The following is a 17,698-nucleotide window of genomic DNA, read 5'->3' on the forward strand; positions in this document are numbered from 1 at the left end:
TGATTGCCTGTCATATCAACCTGTTTGTTGTTCAAGTAAGGTAGCAATAGATGCCGAATTCGACAAGGTTTTGCCAATTCTTGGTTTACATCACTCAAGTCACGCAGTAATACGCTGTATTTCTTTGAAGGTGTATGATGATAATTTGGCCATGTCTACTGTAAGAAAAGTTTCACTGTATATTATAATGCTGGAGTCAACTCACTGCAAGATATTTCTTTCGAGATACAATTATCAACATTTTAGAAGCAAAATCGCAACAACATCAGACGCAATACATCGTGAAAGATGTTTTGACAACCCTAATGATACAAAAAAGCACTCAGCGTAATGCTACGACAAATAAAGAGTTGGCTTTTTACCATATGCTGTGATTTGATATTTTTATAATGTTGACAGACTCTGAACGTTTACCATGATATTATATTGCTGTAATTTCAGGATGAAATTATTTTTCTGACACAATAAGTCTAGCCCTACAAAGGCATCTATTTTGTAGTCCCTGTGTATGAGACCGTCTTTTTACATTTTTTGAGAAAACGTTAAATACAGCAAATGTTTGGAGTACTATGAGATCAGTTTGATTCTTGCAAAGAAAATTTACCATCTGCTAAACTGTAAAGACCAAAGGGATACCCAAACAACACCCGGTATCCATTGCGACAGTCTGGCTTCATCTTCCCTGCTGACGCCATGCTAATCTCTGTTTTTGAACGGAATCCTAGAGCGAGTTGGCGTTTAATGTTTGAATCGAAAATAAAAATTTAAATTACATAAGTGTGCATTACCTTTAAGTAGCATACTAAAGTCTTGAAGAAAGAGAACGATGCTGCTAGTACTTTCTATCAAATTTATATTTTACCACATTTAAGAGTAATGAACTGTCAGTTATTGTATTGAAGATTATGACAGAACCTCGTGGCCTCGGAGGGCGTTCTGCAGTCAGTACTTTGCTCGGAAAAGCACTGGCTGCAGAATACACCGTATCCCTCGGGAAATACCTTTGGAATGCCACAGAACGCCTTCCGAGGCAATGGAGTTCTGTTATTATTACGTCTGTCCCCAAATTTTGTCGATAGCCATCGAAAGAAATAGCTGATCGCGACACGGCCTGATTGCATAGAAATTCTATATTGTGACCGTTTCATCAGCTGTGAGCTCACTGATTAGCTAGGGAAACTTTCTACTATTGCAGTCACTTGTAAGGGAACATCTACTGTATCTTTTCCTTAAGCTTTTTTCCCTCTGTGTATTACCATGGAGGTAGAGGACCTAAAAGTTAATTGCAGTGAACATGAATCTATTTCTGTCTTAAGCTGTAGAGCGTGAATCATGGCCCATGAAATTTGACACACTGGTATGGGGCACTTGGGCCGGCCCTACGTGGCTCCTGAATAAGGTTTACCACATAAACAGACATACTGCCCCTGTGTCATCTAAAGGTATTCATGTTCAACTAACATGAAGAATAGAGATGTCAATGACTATGCAGACATGTTTCTGGCTTTCCTTTTGTATGCCCTGTAGAGGGCAGTATAAAACATGATGACCTGAACGCAGAATGACTTTGATCTGACAAGTGACTAATTAGCCTAATGTTTGTAACATTGAAAAATGAAATTCAACTCTGACTCAGGTCACAGTACCATATAGTATAACATGTAACGTTCATTTGACATTTGAGCTAAAAATACCAGAGACAAACGAATCAGAAATTTGCATCATATCACAAAGTTAGTGGATTGTTTCAAATTTCATTTCTGAATAAAATATATGAATGAAAAATAACAAAACATAGCGCCAATGACACTTGGCTCATGCTGGGTTCAATGTGGGAGGCCAAAGTGAGTATACTTGACGAATTTTACCCCTTGGAACATGCATACCACGTTTCAAAGCAATCAGATAAGCGATTTCAGAGAAATAGTTTCTTACCAAAAATGGGAAAAAATTGCCCCAAAATACAAATATGAACATTCCACCACAATTTGAAGACACTCAACAAATGTTGCCTCTAGGTACATACATACAATGTTCAAAGCAATCAGAATTGTTAATACAGATAATTTTTAGACCAAAAATGCAAAAAAAATGTCCCAAAAATACAAATCTGACAGAAGACATCTCTAGGATCAAGAATGCAAAGTGTAAAAGCAATCAAAGCTGATATTTGGGAGAAAATGATTTTTTAACCAATAACAGGAAACGTTTCCCAAAAAATACAACTATCAAAATTTCACCACAATTTGAACAAATGTAGCTATATCCATTATAAAGAACCTGCATACAAAGTTCCAACCAAATCTGGCTTTTGGTACAGTAATAGCAATTTTCCAGGATTTTCCCTTGATTATCCCATTTGCATATTTTTGACACTGACATTATTCATTTGAACAAATTCACATTTCCATCCCTGGGTGTACCTGTACACCAAGTTACTAAGATGGAAGGTGCTGCGGTTTTTGTGTTATTGATGTGGATGGACATACATCTCGCACATACTAACATACATACGGTATGTACATAGATATAGACATGCATACAGATGCCACAAACCTACCATACTCGTTTTTTGGTATATATACATATACCATTTGTGTGCTACAAATGCAAAGGAAATACAATGTTTTTGTTCTTTCCATAGGGTTTCAAGAGAGTATACTTTATTCTCAAACAAAAATGGTAAAAAAAAATGTAATCAACATTGAACTCACTATATTCTGAAATGCTGAAAATCAACATCTTTGATGATATTCAATTAAAATTCCACAGATCATGGGCCACTATGCCAATATATTTAGAATTTTAACATATTATGCACTTCTACGCTTGCAATCTTGGAATCTCCACAAATTATGCACGTGTATGCTGACAATCTTTGGAATTTCCAAGATTATTGACTTCCATGCCAATATTTTTTTATTCTCTGCAGCAACTGACCTCTTTGTAGATAATCTTTGAAATTTCCACAAGTTATTGACCTTTATGCCTATTATCATGGGAATGTCTAACGGTTAGTTACATCTATGCTGATAATTTTTGGAATGTCCACATGTTATTATACAGAATACAGGTAATTGACTTTAATGTGTTAATATTCTTTGGAATTCCCATAGGTTTCAACCTCTATGTTGATATTTTGTAGAATTTCCACAAGTCATTCCTTCAACTCACATTCAGTGTGAATCATTGCAGTAAATTATAAATGATTACGTAAACCGTTATCCTGGAAAGTAATGCATGCTGAAGCTTGATGGAGTGAAGCATCTGACATTTCAGTGTACATTTGTCCAGCTTTGTTGCACATGGTGATCACCCTTCTTTACAGATTATCACAGGCGAGTTTTGAACAAACATGGAGAATATCACCTTTACATTAAGCCATATTACAGTTCAATATTATCTTAAGGAGTATTTTCTATATTTAATAAAGGACCCTGAACAGAAGCAGATTATAATGATAAGATTGGAACCACTATATTTCAAGTGCACAGAGGTTTTATTCTTGATTAGCATGTGAAAAACATGGAACACAGGTATAATGAGGCTTTAATGTCGAGAGATTCTTAGGGACAGATATTCAAACTCACTTTTTTACAATACTTGACTGATCTGCTGAATGTAAGACTTGTCTGGAAGCTTGTAGAGTATATCAACTTTCTACGTTATGGTAGTGAAGAAAATTAAACATTTAAGTTTCTCCACAAGGTTATCTTAGAAAAAGTGGTCGCTTTGAATTTGATAGATTGGTAAACATGAGTAGTTTGTTTCCCTTTTACTTAAATTTGCACATTCACCCCTGTTTTTTCCTCAATTTTTAAAGAGATAATTTAAAGTTTACTTGAGGGGAATTTAAACAGAAGTTTAAGTGACTATTTCAGTGTAGAGGCATGTACAACTTTATCTAGGTTAGCATGTGAAAGACCGTTATCATTGAATTATACACAATAGACACCCCAAGTTGCTGTGAATAGTGACAATCCACCAATCAGATATAACCTTCTGAGCCAGCTACACATCAGCAGAAAACATGGGACACAATATGATACAACACTCTTTTGATTGAATTCTAAATAAATCTGTCATAATGTATAGTGCCATGGTATGCATTCTGTTAACATTTTACATTGGCTACCATAGTCAGTCACCTTCGCTGTACACCGTGCGTCATTCCATGTCTACAGATACACAGACAATCTGTCATGACAACTAAGCAAAACATACCCTGCGATAAAACCATAACACATAACTTGGAAGGGTCATTATATTTTACCATTTTGCAAACAGTTCACATCATGAACTACAAACAGACACCTACCATCATAATGGTAAGTTATCTGCCTTCTTCTCTGATAATTATTATGACTATTTATATTCAAAGACATATTTTAACATCTTATTGATTAATAGACTAATCAGCTAATTGATTAATTGGTATTTGTATCAATATTAGTTTCTGTATCTGATGTGCTCATATCGCTGTCTAAATCAGATAATTTATCTCCTAATTTCTCTTCTATCTTTTTCTTGATAACTTCCAGTCTTGTTTTTAATGTTGCATATTCAAAGCGACCTCTTTTTTCACCAATGGATCCTGAAAGAAATGTACAATAAAGATTAACTTTGTGAAGAATCTAGATTTACTACCTAGGGATGAGGTATTGGTAAAAATGTAATTAGAGAAGATTCACTGCCAACTGTGTGGATTTCTTATTCATTCTAGACACAATATACCATTACTGTGCTTTATGAGGGTCCTACAAGATAATGTCCTTTAAGCCTTTCATGGATCTGGTAATTCTGTTACCTTGAATGGCAACTGTCACTGGGTCAGTTTTTTTGATGTCATGTTAGTATCTAGTAAGCAGACAGATTGTTCTATTGTCACTTGAAGTGGATGGATATGTTAATGGCAACATGTACTTGTATTATTATTTCTGCTGATTATAGACACCATCATTTTCTTCCAGTAACTATTGCAATACAGAGATGCCATATTTGGATATAAATCAAATGAATTGCCAAGCAAGCAAGATGATTTCTGAGAAATCTAATTCAGTCAACTTGCTGAAGTTGCTGATGAGTAATGGTTTGTAAAGTCATGCAATCACTGAAAAGAGGAGTTAAGGTAGACTGTCGCGGGGACATATATTTTGACTCTCAAACTTTTAAAATATTCTTGTGGCCTACCACTTGTGGGGGCTCATTTTGAAGCTTATAGATATATAAATTTTCACATGCTTCTGAAAATCAGGAATTTTATTACATCCCTATAAGAGATAACGCAGGTATGAGGTATGTTTGTTTCTCTAGTATGCAAATTTGTACAATGCAAGACATTGAAAGCAGCATTTTTTTAATTTGTGAAAATTCAGCATTTCTAATTTTCGGTAAATGAGTTACTAATTAAGAATCTTGAAAGTTATATGTTAATGAGTATTGTATACATACCTGCATTGTTTGCCCTGATAGATACAACCTGTCATTGACAGTTGATGTGTAATAATCATAAAATTCTGGAAATGATTTCTCCATCACATCTCTGAAACACAATGACGATAAAATATCAATTAGAATTATGAAAATAACAATTATGTACACTAAGATTTGAATTTCATGACTTGAATTACCATTGTTTCAGTCGTCTGCAAGCAAAAAATATTTAAATCATTCTCCTAATATAGTGGTTGGCCCTCTTTTGCCTTGAAAATATCACATTTATTTCCTCCAATTTGAAATGATCGTTAATTGTAAAAAGTATTTACATAGACTGCAGACCTAGTAAATTAACTTCCTCAAGTTCTCTTAACTTGAAAGGTACAACATTCAAGAAGTGATACTCACAATAACTTTCAGTGATAGCAGCCATTATTGGCCACTGTACTTTGTCTATGACAGGTATGACATCATCAATTTGTAACGATACCATTTTATGAATAATGCCCTTTCTAATGAACACCAAAATTCTTTCTGATAGATTTGGCAAAACTGTTGGATCACTGTGTTCATAGCTTCTAGGCAAATGCCGATTACTATTTGCATTTAATCGCTATATCCAGCATTTCCTGACTCAATTTCATTTACAAGAACTTTTCAAGGACTTTCAAGGAGACACTAATTTATTCAAGGAATTTCTTCAACTTTCCCAGCTCATTCTGACTCTGTACATCATGTTACAACAGTCTAACAGAGTTAGTATGTGCTGGGAAAGTTATAGAAATTCCTATGTGCTGGGAAAGTTATAGAAATTCCTGGAAAAAAATAGTTGAGCTGCACTAATTTCTCACCATTTTGTATGCAAAATAACAGCCATAGCAGCACAAGTCACTGTCTACAGTCTAGTAAGAACCACATGAACTCCACTGTTTGAGGTAAACAGCGCCCTCAAACAATCAAATGGAAAAGAGGACTATAGTTGATTGGATGACTGTACGGTACCTGTAAAAAGTGTTAATTTCTTTTCTTTTCTCAACTCTTTGTACTAACGCTGTGGTAAATGTTTTGGAAATTAAGATAGGACTGTGCAACTGCAATGACTATACTTACCTAAGTTCATCTGGAACTTTGTCTGAGATATTTTCTAACATTTCACAAACTGCTACCCGTATCGTTTCATGTCTGATACAGTCGTCATATCTCTGTGCGTCACCACTCTGTCTCTCCTAGAAATAAAGTATAAGAGTCTATGATAAAGGGCCAGTAATGTTAACTTTAGATAATATTATTTTGAATGTGAACCATAATTCCTTGTTCTACTCCTCAAAGCATGTTGAGACATACAGTGTTCAGCTTGTCAACTCAGCCTGTACATGTGTAAACTGCATTGTTATTGTTAAAAACTGACTTCTGGTCTGGACCAGAAGTCAAACGTAAAAAATAACAATGCATTTTATACATATAGACACCAAGTTGACAAGTAAATGCTGTTTCAGCATTCTTTGGGGAGTAAGATAACAAGTCGAAATTTATATATCAAATGAAAAGTCATCAAAAGCTAGCATTACTGGTCCTTTAATAGCTGTCAATTGATAATCATTGTTGTACCTCTTGGTTATGGAACTAGGGACAGAATATACCTTGTTGGTCTGATATCTATGGATGGTATCTACAACTTGAAATTTTGAAATTCATGAGTCTGAGATCCACTTTGTGAGTTTTTGTGAATTTATGCAATTAAGATTAGTTACAAACCTGACTATTGCATCCTAACATATTTGCAATGTTATGCCAAAGTATTGGACATTTGGTTCTAGCAAACAAACATATTTTCAGATGGTGTTTGAACATTTAGTTTTTACCTTTGTAACATTAATGCCTCATCCTTCAGTTTGACAGTCAGTACCATTTTGTTCAAACAATTCTTTGTAGTGGTTCACAAATAAGCTCTTTGCCATGTTACACCTGTTCTGAGGAAGCAAAAGGAATAAAACAATGAACCACTGAGGGCGCTGTTCAGGGTTCCACACTTCGGCTGAGGGAATACCTTTCTTAAAGGCACAACTTTATTATCGATTTTTTTCCAATAGGAAATTCATTGATAAAGATTAATGATAAACATTTCATTTGAAACAAAAGATAGACAAAGTGTTAATGAGCATTAAAACATCCACTTTTGAAAGTGTCAGATATTGAGATGGGCAAATTGAAGATAGACTTAATGCAACAATGATTGCCAGCTTGCTTGTTATACGTACACTTGTTTTTTCTCGTCCTTGTCAGTAGCTGTAACGTTCGATGACTTTTCCACCATTTTGTTTTCTATATCAAGTACCTTTCTTGTTTTACGTAAAGCAGTTTCAGATACAATTTTCAACTTGCCAAATCAGCCTGTATATGGGTAGTCTGCATTCTTCACACATAGACACTGTGTTGGCAAGCTATATAGCAGGGGTTTTAACAAGCTTTAGGGAGAACAAGAACTTTTTGTTGCACAAAACAAAGCTTGTGAAACACAATTAAAAGATTCTGCTACATGACTTTTAAAGTATGATTATTACAAAAGATATTTGACAATAAATCTAAAGTAAAAAGTTTAGTAACACTTACTTGTTCAAAGCCTGGTTCATTGTGGTAAGGTTTTTCATTCATTAATGACTGTATTGATATAAGAACACTGGATAAACTTTGTGCTGGACTCCATGCTGGCCCTGACCAGGTTCTGTCACGTACAATAAAATATTATGAAATAAATCTGTACATTTCAATTACTGAAGTCAATATTTACAGATCATTTGTGCTCTTTCTCTCTCTCTCTCTCTCTCTCTCTCTCTCTCTCTCTACTGGCACATATGTGTTTATGGAAAGATGAGCAGGTGTATGTATGTATGTATGTATGTATGTATGTATGTATGTATGTATGTATGTATACATGTATGTATGTATGCATGCATACATGTATGTATCATGTACCGGTATACTTGCATGTATAAATGTACCAGTATCATGTATGTATGTATGCATGTATGTGTGTGTGACAAAGTCAATATATACATAAATTACAATTTGCATGTGTACCGGTATGTAACAACCAAACAGTACATTATTGGATTCTCTGTAGCATTTCTGTATCAGTGTCAATCATTCAACTACCTACTGTGTACATGCTTTGTCAAATATTTATCATATACAGTCATTGAGCCCAAAAATTGGCATCATGTAAAAGTAGAAAAATGGGTTTGAATGAAACCAAAAAGACCACAAAGATATGAAAAGTTGATAGCAGCCAGACACAGGTACAGACACTTGGTAAAGAAGGTCATGCAATGGGAGAAATTACAGATGCTTGGTAAAGTTTGCTGTGGTTTCATAGCCCTGCTACTCCCTGGCTGGTTGTGTAGGGAAGTGGGGGCTATGGTTCAGTCTGTTTGAAAAGTGCACAGTCATGCGCGCTAAAAATCATGTGGGGAGAAAGTTAGCATTTTTCTTGCAATTCTCCAGAAAACAACACAAAACATCATAATCTGGAGTCAGGGTGCATCTAGTGCCTACCTGCAGATTGATTCCTACGTAGATGTCAATTTTCTTCTCAGGTTAGTCACTTTTTCATATCTCACTGGGCCGCTGCCATGGAAAAATCCGTCATCATGGATATTAAACCGTTGACCTATGATGTCACATTTTAACAATGGGATCTTGACAAAGCATGTTTACATCTATTAAAGAGAATGGATTTGATTCCGGCGCTGAAGTTCGCTTACTAAACAAAGTACCACGAGAGAACACATTATTTTTGCTCAGATCCCGATGTTAGAATGTGATGTCATAGGTCAACAGTTTAATATTCATGATGGCGGATTTTTCCACGGCAGCAGCCCGGTGAAATACGAAAAACTGACTAGACCAAGAGGAAAATGGACATCTACGTAGACATCTTTCTATAGGTAGGCACTAGATGCACCCCGACTCTGGATTATTTTTATTTTTACAATTGACTAAACCGTAGCCCCCACTCCCCCACATAACCAGCCAGGGAGTGGCAGGGCTATGGAACTGCAGCAAGGTACAGTAGGACATGCAATGGAGGAAATTACTTACCCTAGAATACTAAGACAGACTTTGCCATTTCGATAGAGGTTTGGATTAAACCGAACTTTACCATCACCTGTGGTAATCAACTTGACTCTGGGGGGTCTGATTGGATAATCTGGAGGAAACCTAATAAGGAAGTGGGAGAAACCACCCTCATAAGGGGTGTCGAAGGGTCCCGTAATAAGCGCATGCACCTGTAATGAAACAGAAGCAGTATTACATGTACATATAAAAATCATAGAATTTTTCTGTATCAGAAATTATAACATCGTTCACTGGGAAAGTTACAAAGAAAAGAACACTTTTGTGTTTTGTGTTCTCATTATACCGGTACATGCTTCTAAGATATGTTTATGTACACAACAAATCAAAAGCAAAATTTTTGCATGGAAGCAATTTGTGATGATTGCTAATGGAATAATTACAAACAAAAATTGGTACCATGACCAGGGGTAGGGTACTTGACAAGATATTAAGTTTAAGTGACATGTAGGGTGATTAGATAAATTGTATGACTGACCTTTGTGATATCGTCTTTATCAGGAACTACACGCATGCCTAGTGGTGGCTCATTGTATATACTCATTATGTCCCTGATACAAAGAAACAAACAGTATTTAATAAACAATTAATAATACTTTCTATAAACTCAAGTTACGGTACATCATCCAAGACACATTATCTGTATTACAAAAGACAAAAGATATCTGTGTGACTTGATATAGCATATTAAAGATGAGATGGAACTGAGATTAAACACATGAAAACTAGACATACAATGGAAAAGACAAACGTGGGAAGTGAGGTTAGTATGCATGGAACACAAAAAGATTTGGGAAACTGCATTGAACTGAAGTGTAATTCTGAAACCTTTCTTGTCCGATCATTTAAAATCAGCATAAAAACTAATGTACATGTGCATGTACAAATCTTGGTGGTATAATTAGAGGTAATTATATATAGCCAATATCGCCTGTCGTCAGCATGAGTGTCATTTGTGCTGACGCAGCTCAAATGACATGAATGCTGACACGACACAAGGAACAGGTGATATTGGGTAATAACCGATTTATCACATACCCTAGACTCTCCACAGTCGCTGTGCCTTGTTTGTGCGCGCCCACGATGGGCCTGCATTCGAAGGCTGTGCAGCTGTGAGCACGCGCTGCCAGACACAGCGACTGTCAGTTTTTGCAAGGGTATGAATATTCATAAGGGTAGTGACCTCAAAAGAAACACCTATCTAACTGAGCGGAGAGAATATATACAAGTAGCTGGTAGACCTATATACGCGGTATGTTTTTATTTTTCATTTTTAATTTTATTTGGCTATGGTACTTGTCATTTTTTTTATTAACGGATGTGTGGAGTTCTATAAAGTACCCGGATCAGGCAGAAATCCGACCGGTCGCTTGCAAGAACGTCCAGACCCTGGGATTCGCGTCGCGTCTCTGAAGGGCGCGCGCGTGTTCCAACAGGGAAGAACGCGAATCGCAGGGTCTCTGCCAGACTACATATACCCATGCCCAGAAATTTACTAATAGTACGAAAAACCTTAAATTTTGAGGCTTTACTCTATTGCGCCTTGCGCATAAATATCAGAATGTTTATTTGAACAGGCTTCATTCATAAAGTATGCGACGAAGATGTCAACATCACGCGCGACATCACTGCAAGTTGTCCATATATCAATGAAACCCAAGAAGAAAGACACCAGGATACAAAAATCGTCATACAGAAGGAACATTTCAAGGTGCAATATGCTATTACAACTGTAACTGATCAAAACTGCTCAGCTTTAAATCTATCCTGATTTTGATCGTTGTACGGCACAGAGCTCGCGCGGAGAGGACGCCATTTTGTAAGTTTACCCTTAGAGTTGCAGCCATGTCAGCAGTCATCTCGTGTGCGACATCGCTGTCACGCCACGCACTCACTACCTGTTCGGTGGAGAACGTGCACAGACCGGCGTCGTGCAAACGGCAGAATGTTTGCTAGAACTTGAGCAAAAAAAAAATACCTTGGGAAAAATTTTCAAGACTCAACGTGATATTTCTGTATTTTGCAACCAGAAATAACCGTGTTCCTCAAAGTCCTTCAATTTTTAACGTCGGCGACATCGCTTCGCAGGCGGGAGCGGCAGCCATTTTGTTGTTTACGTTGTTTACCAACAAACTGCTAATGTAGTTTGGGAAAACTCTAAAACTGATGACGTTCATCGTGCATATCTCGACGTTTACCGTGAAATATCACGGCTGATATTTTACGGTGAACGTCACTAGGATGTAGCATATGGGCATGGGTATATGATAATCTATCACAATCACATCAATTTAGTGTACATCATCACAGTTGTATGTGTATGTCAAGGTATGCCTTAAATCAACTCCATTTACAAGCAATACCTTTACATTTGTCCTGTGCTGAGTACATACACCCACGATGCATTGCAATGTCCTACAAACTTTAGACAGTTCACCACTTTCAAGGTACATTACCCACAATGCATTGGAATATCCCTAACCAAGCTAATGTACCTCTATCCTGTACATTTCACCAAAATTCATTTCAATGTTCTCTACACGCACCACGGCAAGTTTTACTCCTCACAGTTTTGATGTTGATCCTTCACACTTAACATGACAATGTATTGGTACAACTCAATAGCACAGCATTTTTTACTCAAAATGCAAATTACTGTACAACTCAGAAGAACAGTACATTTTACCCATGATGCAAAGTGCAGGTACAACTCAAAAACACAGTTTACCCATGATGCAAAGTACATCTCATCAACAGCAAACATCAATAGCACATGATGCAACATACTGGTACAACTCCCATAGGTCAGAACATTTTACCCATAATGCAAATTTCATACACAAGTCCTCCACACGGCATATTCTACTGATATTACAAAATCTTTGCTGAAGGACTCAGAAGTGAAAGTCACCCAATAAGGACTTGAGAAACTTAGCATTTGAAACTAGCAAAATGAATTGTTACACCAAGTGTAGAAATGCTGTATTTTGAGCTGAAGTCCTTGAGAGCTAAACTGTTGACATGACATCTAGTACAAAATCAATGGGACAGCGTGGACTCAGTACACAAAAAGAGGATTTGTGATGAGAGATATTTCAAAGAAACTAAATTACACAGTTGGTGAATTACCTGTGCACACATCCAATAAACATCTTCTGTAAAATCCATTCCATCCCAGTATCACAGACAGGTATCAGCCGTTTCTCTGACTAGCCTTCCACTCTTGAGCTTAGCCATGGAGGCAAGTCTGGTGATGTCTCTAACCTTGCAGATACATTGCTGTGGGGATACAATAGAACAACCATTGCATTTGAATTAAATTATTAAAACAATTTTTATTGGTTATATGGAACCCTGAATGGTCCTTTCAGTGTCAACAAAGACAAAACACTGTGTCATAAAATTGTGTCAAACATGGTAAGTATTGCCATGGTAACTCAAACAATTCAAAACCTGTTGTAAAAGAAGAAACTGCTGACTTTCTTTGTCCAGATATTCTGTCTTCTATCATGGCAGATCTTATCCTATATCTCTGACAGCTCTCACTACTGTAGACTTCAAAAAAGTAATGGTGCACTTTGGCAGTGCTGGAAATATGAGTATGTTACAAAAAGCTAACATGGAAAAAAAATTCATGTTGTCTCTACACACACTAAGATCTTAGCTTGTACAAGTTATCTTCACAGGCCACTCCTAGGAGATTACAGCTCTACATGATATGATAGAATCTGTACAATCACCACCAACAGGCTGAATTTAGAAATTAATTTTGAAAAACCAAACACTTGTATTGTAGATTGTTTTGAACTTGTACTTCTCATTTCTTCAATATCCTAGAGTCAAATAAATTACCTGGCATTGTGTAGTGAGTTGTTCTATCTCTATGACAGACCAGACAATCTACTAATAGTTTTGCTGTGGTTCTGGCACTACGCTTGTGATTTGTAATGAAAACAAACTACATGGTTACTTATCCTAAGGTTTTATAATTTACAGACTCCTTCAGATGAGCCACTTTGTTAATGAGTTTGAATATATACAGTACTCGATTGCTCAAGAGATTGCAAGGAAGGTCAAGAGAGTGCCCCTATACCAATGTGGTGAGCAAAAGGTGTTGTACACAAACCCACAGTTTTGATAGCACATATTCTATTACCTGTTATGATATTGCGTAGGTGATTTTACTGATGACTTTGACTGAGCCTTTGATTTAGGGACACTGCAGTAGCACAAGATGCTTGCATGGTTGATATCCATGATATCATAAGTATGGAGGATTATGTACGTATTACTGTAAATATTCTGGAATGAAGAGCATAACCCCTGCATACCTGAAATCCCTGTAGTATCTGCTGATGAAGACATCATCTGTAAAATCCATTCCATCCCAGTATTGCAGACAGGTATCAGCCGTTTCTCTGACTGGCCTTCCACGCTTGAGCTTAGCCATGGAGGCAAGTCTGGTGATGTCTTTACCCTGCAGATACATTGCTGTGGAGACAGAATAGAAACAACCATTGCATTAAATTAAATTATAAATCCAGAGTCTAAGATCTAAGTTAGTCACCTTGATATGGAAGACTTGCACTTTCTCTAAAGCTTACCTGAAGCAGAAAAAAGAACTGCAAATCCCTGTGTGTTTGGCCAGTAGGGGCAAAGTACAAGTAATTGAGCATTGTTTGAAAGTGTTGACATTTGGATAAGTTTTTATGTCCAAGGACAGAGAGTTTAAAAAGACAGGAGCTGCTGAGGAGAATTTACAAAACTGACTGAGTGGCTAATGGTAGGGATCATATCATAAATGTGTGCGCTTTTGTTAATAATCTGGAATGAAGAGCATAACCCCTGCATACCTGAAATCCCTAAAGTATCTGCTGACGAACCCCATTCCATCCAAGTATTGCAGACTGGTATCAGCCGTTTCTCTGACTAGCCTTCCACTCTTGAGCTTAGCCATGGAGGCAAGTCTGGTGATGTCTCTAACCTTGCAGATACATTGCTGTGGAGACAGAATAAAAGAAAACCACTAAACATGTTATAAATTTAAATTCAATGGAACAAAAACAGAGTTATTTTGCTGTATGTAGGTACATCCAGCCCATTGAAAACAATGAGAAAATAAGAAAGTTTCAGGATGAGAAAGATTAGAACCAGAATAGCTGTACTTCTTACATTTGTTTTTTTTTCATGAAATATCATCAAACACCTCTAAAAATAACAATGATTTTCATCAACCATGTGAACACAACTCGAAGACAATGTTCAATATAATTATATGCACACACTGTAATAAAAAGGTGCACTTGGAAAGATTCAGTTTAAGTGCATTTTTCAAAACACTTTGGCCAGTATATTTGAGTCTTACGGTTGTCGGTATCTCAAAATTTGAAGACTTAAACATTTGTTCAACTTTCCTAAAGTAAACTTTCAAATAATCTCTATTCACATACATGAATCAAGCAGGTCATGGTGCAAATTTGGATGAAATGGTGTTAAATTTATCAATATTTGAAATTCTAAATGTCTGCCAATGTAAACATTCACTTTTATTTGTTCATGAATATATACACAAAGTTTCATAATTAGTTGAGGATTTTGCCTTTATCAGTAGAATGGTATCCTTGACTTCATCAACAGCAGATTAATTATTTATCTCAGATTCATTTTACAGCTATTGCAAACAGATTTCTAGATTCAGAAATGATGATGTGAAGAGAAAACACATGTCAACAATTTATGCCATGATTTAGCATACCATATCATTGAAAAAATTTGGCTTGACCTATTTATGAGCATGAAAATGTGTAGAATATGCTGACAAGCTGAATCCTGGCTATTTTACATATGGAGGGGGAAATTTGTACAGATTTACCGGTACATCATATTTCTTGTCACTTAATGCTGAATTATCTGGCAATTGCAAATGATGGTGTTATTACAATGAAAATACTTCTATGCTTAAATGCACCCATGGGTCATTTACATTAAGATGATATAAACCTTGAAAGAACATTGAGACAGTGTGATCATTTTAATATTATGGTGTTTGTATTCAATGTCATAATATATATTTTGTATAATTTTTTGGTGAAAGAAATTATGGCATAAAGTTTCCTGACGTAAAATGTCTGTGAAGGTAATGCTTACCACGAATATTAAATTTTCCTTTTTTTGGTTTTACTGACAACTGAACAAAATCAGCCATGCTGGCAAGACTCACAGAAAATCAAAAATATGGACAAAACACCAAAATTTTGACAGTGATATCCTTTTATTACATGCCTTCATGTGAGTGCAAATCAGTGCACTGATTTGATTAGAATATCCAGGGAGTTAGCAGTGCTGTGTGAATGATGTACGGACCGGTTTTCATAGTTACCCAGTACGATGAAGCCCTTCAACATTTTCATTGTCATGGTACATGTAGACACTAAGTGCTAGATGTAAAATATCCATTTGCACACTGCTATTTGTTAAAATCAGTTTGATGCTGGTCGATAATGGTAAAATTGTTTGAGAATGCCCAGCATGTAACTAAATGTTAACTGTGAAGGCATGTAATAAAAATATTATTACCCGAATACATGTGCCCTTGCAGCAGGAGACAATATACCCTCCTGGCATTGGGCAAACTGTCCGGCACATAAACCCATATATTCAGGCAATAATATAAAGTACTGACCTGACTTGATGTCAAAAACATGGGCACAGCACAGAAATTTCGAAGCTGATATCCTTGTACTGACCGGACTTGATGTGACCTGAGTAATGAATAAAATGCCCTTATTTATTTGTGTCTCTTACATTAGAAAGTGTCCTTATTCTTTTGCCTTTGTTATGTAAATTAAACTGAGGAAGCGCCCTCACTGCTTGGAGTGTGGCAGCTGTTGCTTGTGTCTCAGTGTCTGCTAAGTCTGTTCCCTGTGCCATTTCTGCAGTGCTAGACGTCTTTGTCAAGATTCTGGTTACTTGACATCATACAGAGTCTATTGAATCATGGGACAATATCAAAATGGCTGTGTTTTAAGTAGATGCAGCCAGTAGCTGTAACTTTTGTCATGTTTTCACTAATCTTTTATTCATATATCAATTGCAAGTTTTTCTTCTACTCTCCAAAACATGTTGAAACACCATTTCCTTTGCTTGTCAACCCACTGTCTACTGTTATTGTTTATGTTTGATTTCTACTCTGGAATAAAATTTACTTGTCAAGTTCAACATTGTGTAATGAAAGGCAATTTGAGAGCTGAACAAGCAAATGCAGTTGATTAAAAAAATTAGGGAAAAAAATCATTGCAAATTAAAGCAACTTGCCTTTTAACACCAATCAATAACTTTTAGTATTAAACTTTTTTGCAGTATTTTGTTCTGTATCAACCACAGTTCCTTGGCATGTATAAACTAAACTAAGACTTGTACTCAGCTTATCAATACAATCTGTGCATTCATAAGCTGCATTGCTATTGTTAAATGCTGACTTTCAGTCAAGATTTGAATTCAGTCGTCAACAACAATGCACCTCAAACATACATTACACTTTGTGAACCAGCCAAGTATTGGTGTTCATCCTGCTTAACCCTTTCACCACCATGGTTTGTATCAATCCTATTGTTTTCTATGGTAAAGTTGGACCTCTACAAAGGGAAATGGGGGGTGGGGGGTGAAAGGGTTAAGGAATAGATCACACCACTGTCATTTCTAAATGCAAAGAAGACACTGAAAAAAAACAGAGACTTCAAGCATTAATGTTTACCTTTGGTATCAAGAGCAACACAGATCATAGATTTATTCAGATGCAGGGGCCCATCACCAGTGTTATAAAGCAAGCACATCCAGTCTGATTGACTCCCATTGGTAACGTAATCACCACCTTCTTGACTGCCGTGGTCTTCATGTCTTGCAAGTGAAATTAAAAAGCAAAATTTAGCGGCTGCATGGAGTTTGCCTTTAATGTTGTCTGTGATTGGTCAGTTTGCATGGCATTTGCTTTTAATGTTGTCTGTAATTGGTCTGTTTGCATGGAGTTTGCCTTTCATGTTGTCTGTGATTGGTCAGTTTGCATGGAGTTTGCCTTTAATGTTGTCTGTTATTGGTCTTTTTGCACAGAGTGTGCCTTTAATGTTTTCTG

At 36.4% G+C, this 17,698-nt stretch overlaps 1 protein-coding gene across 1 annotated transcript in view; it reads right to left on the reverse strand.

Moving 5' to 3' along the window:
- Positions 1-5,371: 5,371 nt before the first annotated feature.
- LOC139123893 (ubiquitin-conjugating enzyme E2 Z-like) overlaps positions 5,372-17,698 on the reverse strand; it is a 446,060-nt gene continuing 433,733 nt past the window's right edge. The window contains exons 3-9 of the mRNA XM_070690044.1: positions 16,253-16,331; positions 14,424-14,569; positions 10,049-10,121; positions 9,535-9,722; positions 8,047-8,158; positions 6,547-6,662; positions 5,372-5,542 (exon numbers count right to left, since the gene is read on the reverse strand). Of these exons, the coding sequence (XP_070546145.1) occupies positions 5,407-5,542; positions 6,547-6,662; positions 8,047-8,158; positions 9,535-9,722; positions 10,049-10,121; positions 14,424-14,569; positions 16,253-16,331 (850 nt within the window). The 3' untranslated portion in view covers positions 5,372-5,406. The remainder of the gene's footprint in view (positions 5,543-6,546; positions 6,663-8,046; positions 8,159-9,534; positions 9,723-10,048; positions 10,122-14,423; positions 14,570-16,252; positions 16,332-17,698) is intronic.

This window comes from Ptychodera flava (assembly GCF_041260155.1).
Source record: "Ptychodera flava strain L36383 chromosome 23 unlocalized genomic scaffold, AS_Pfla_20210202 Scaffold_23__1_contigs__length_28996876_pilon, whole genome shotgun sequence".
NCBI lineage: Eukaryota > Metazoa > Hemichordata > Enteropneusta > Ptychoderidae > Ptychodera > Ptychodera flava.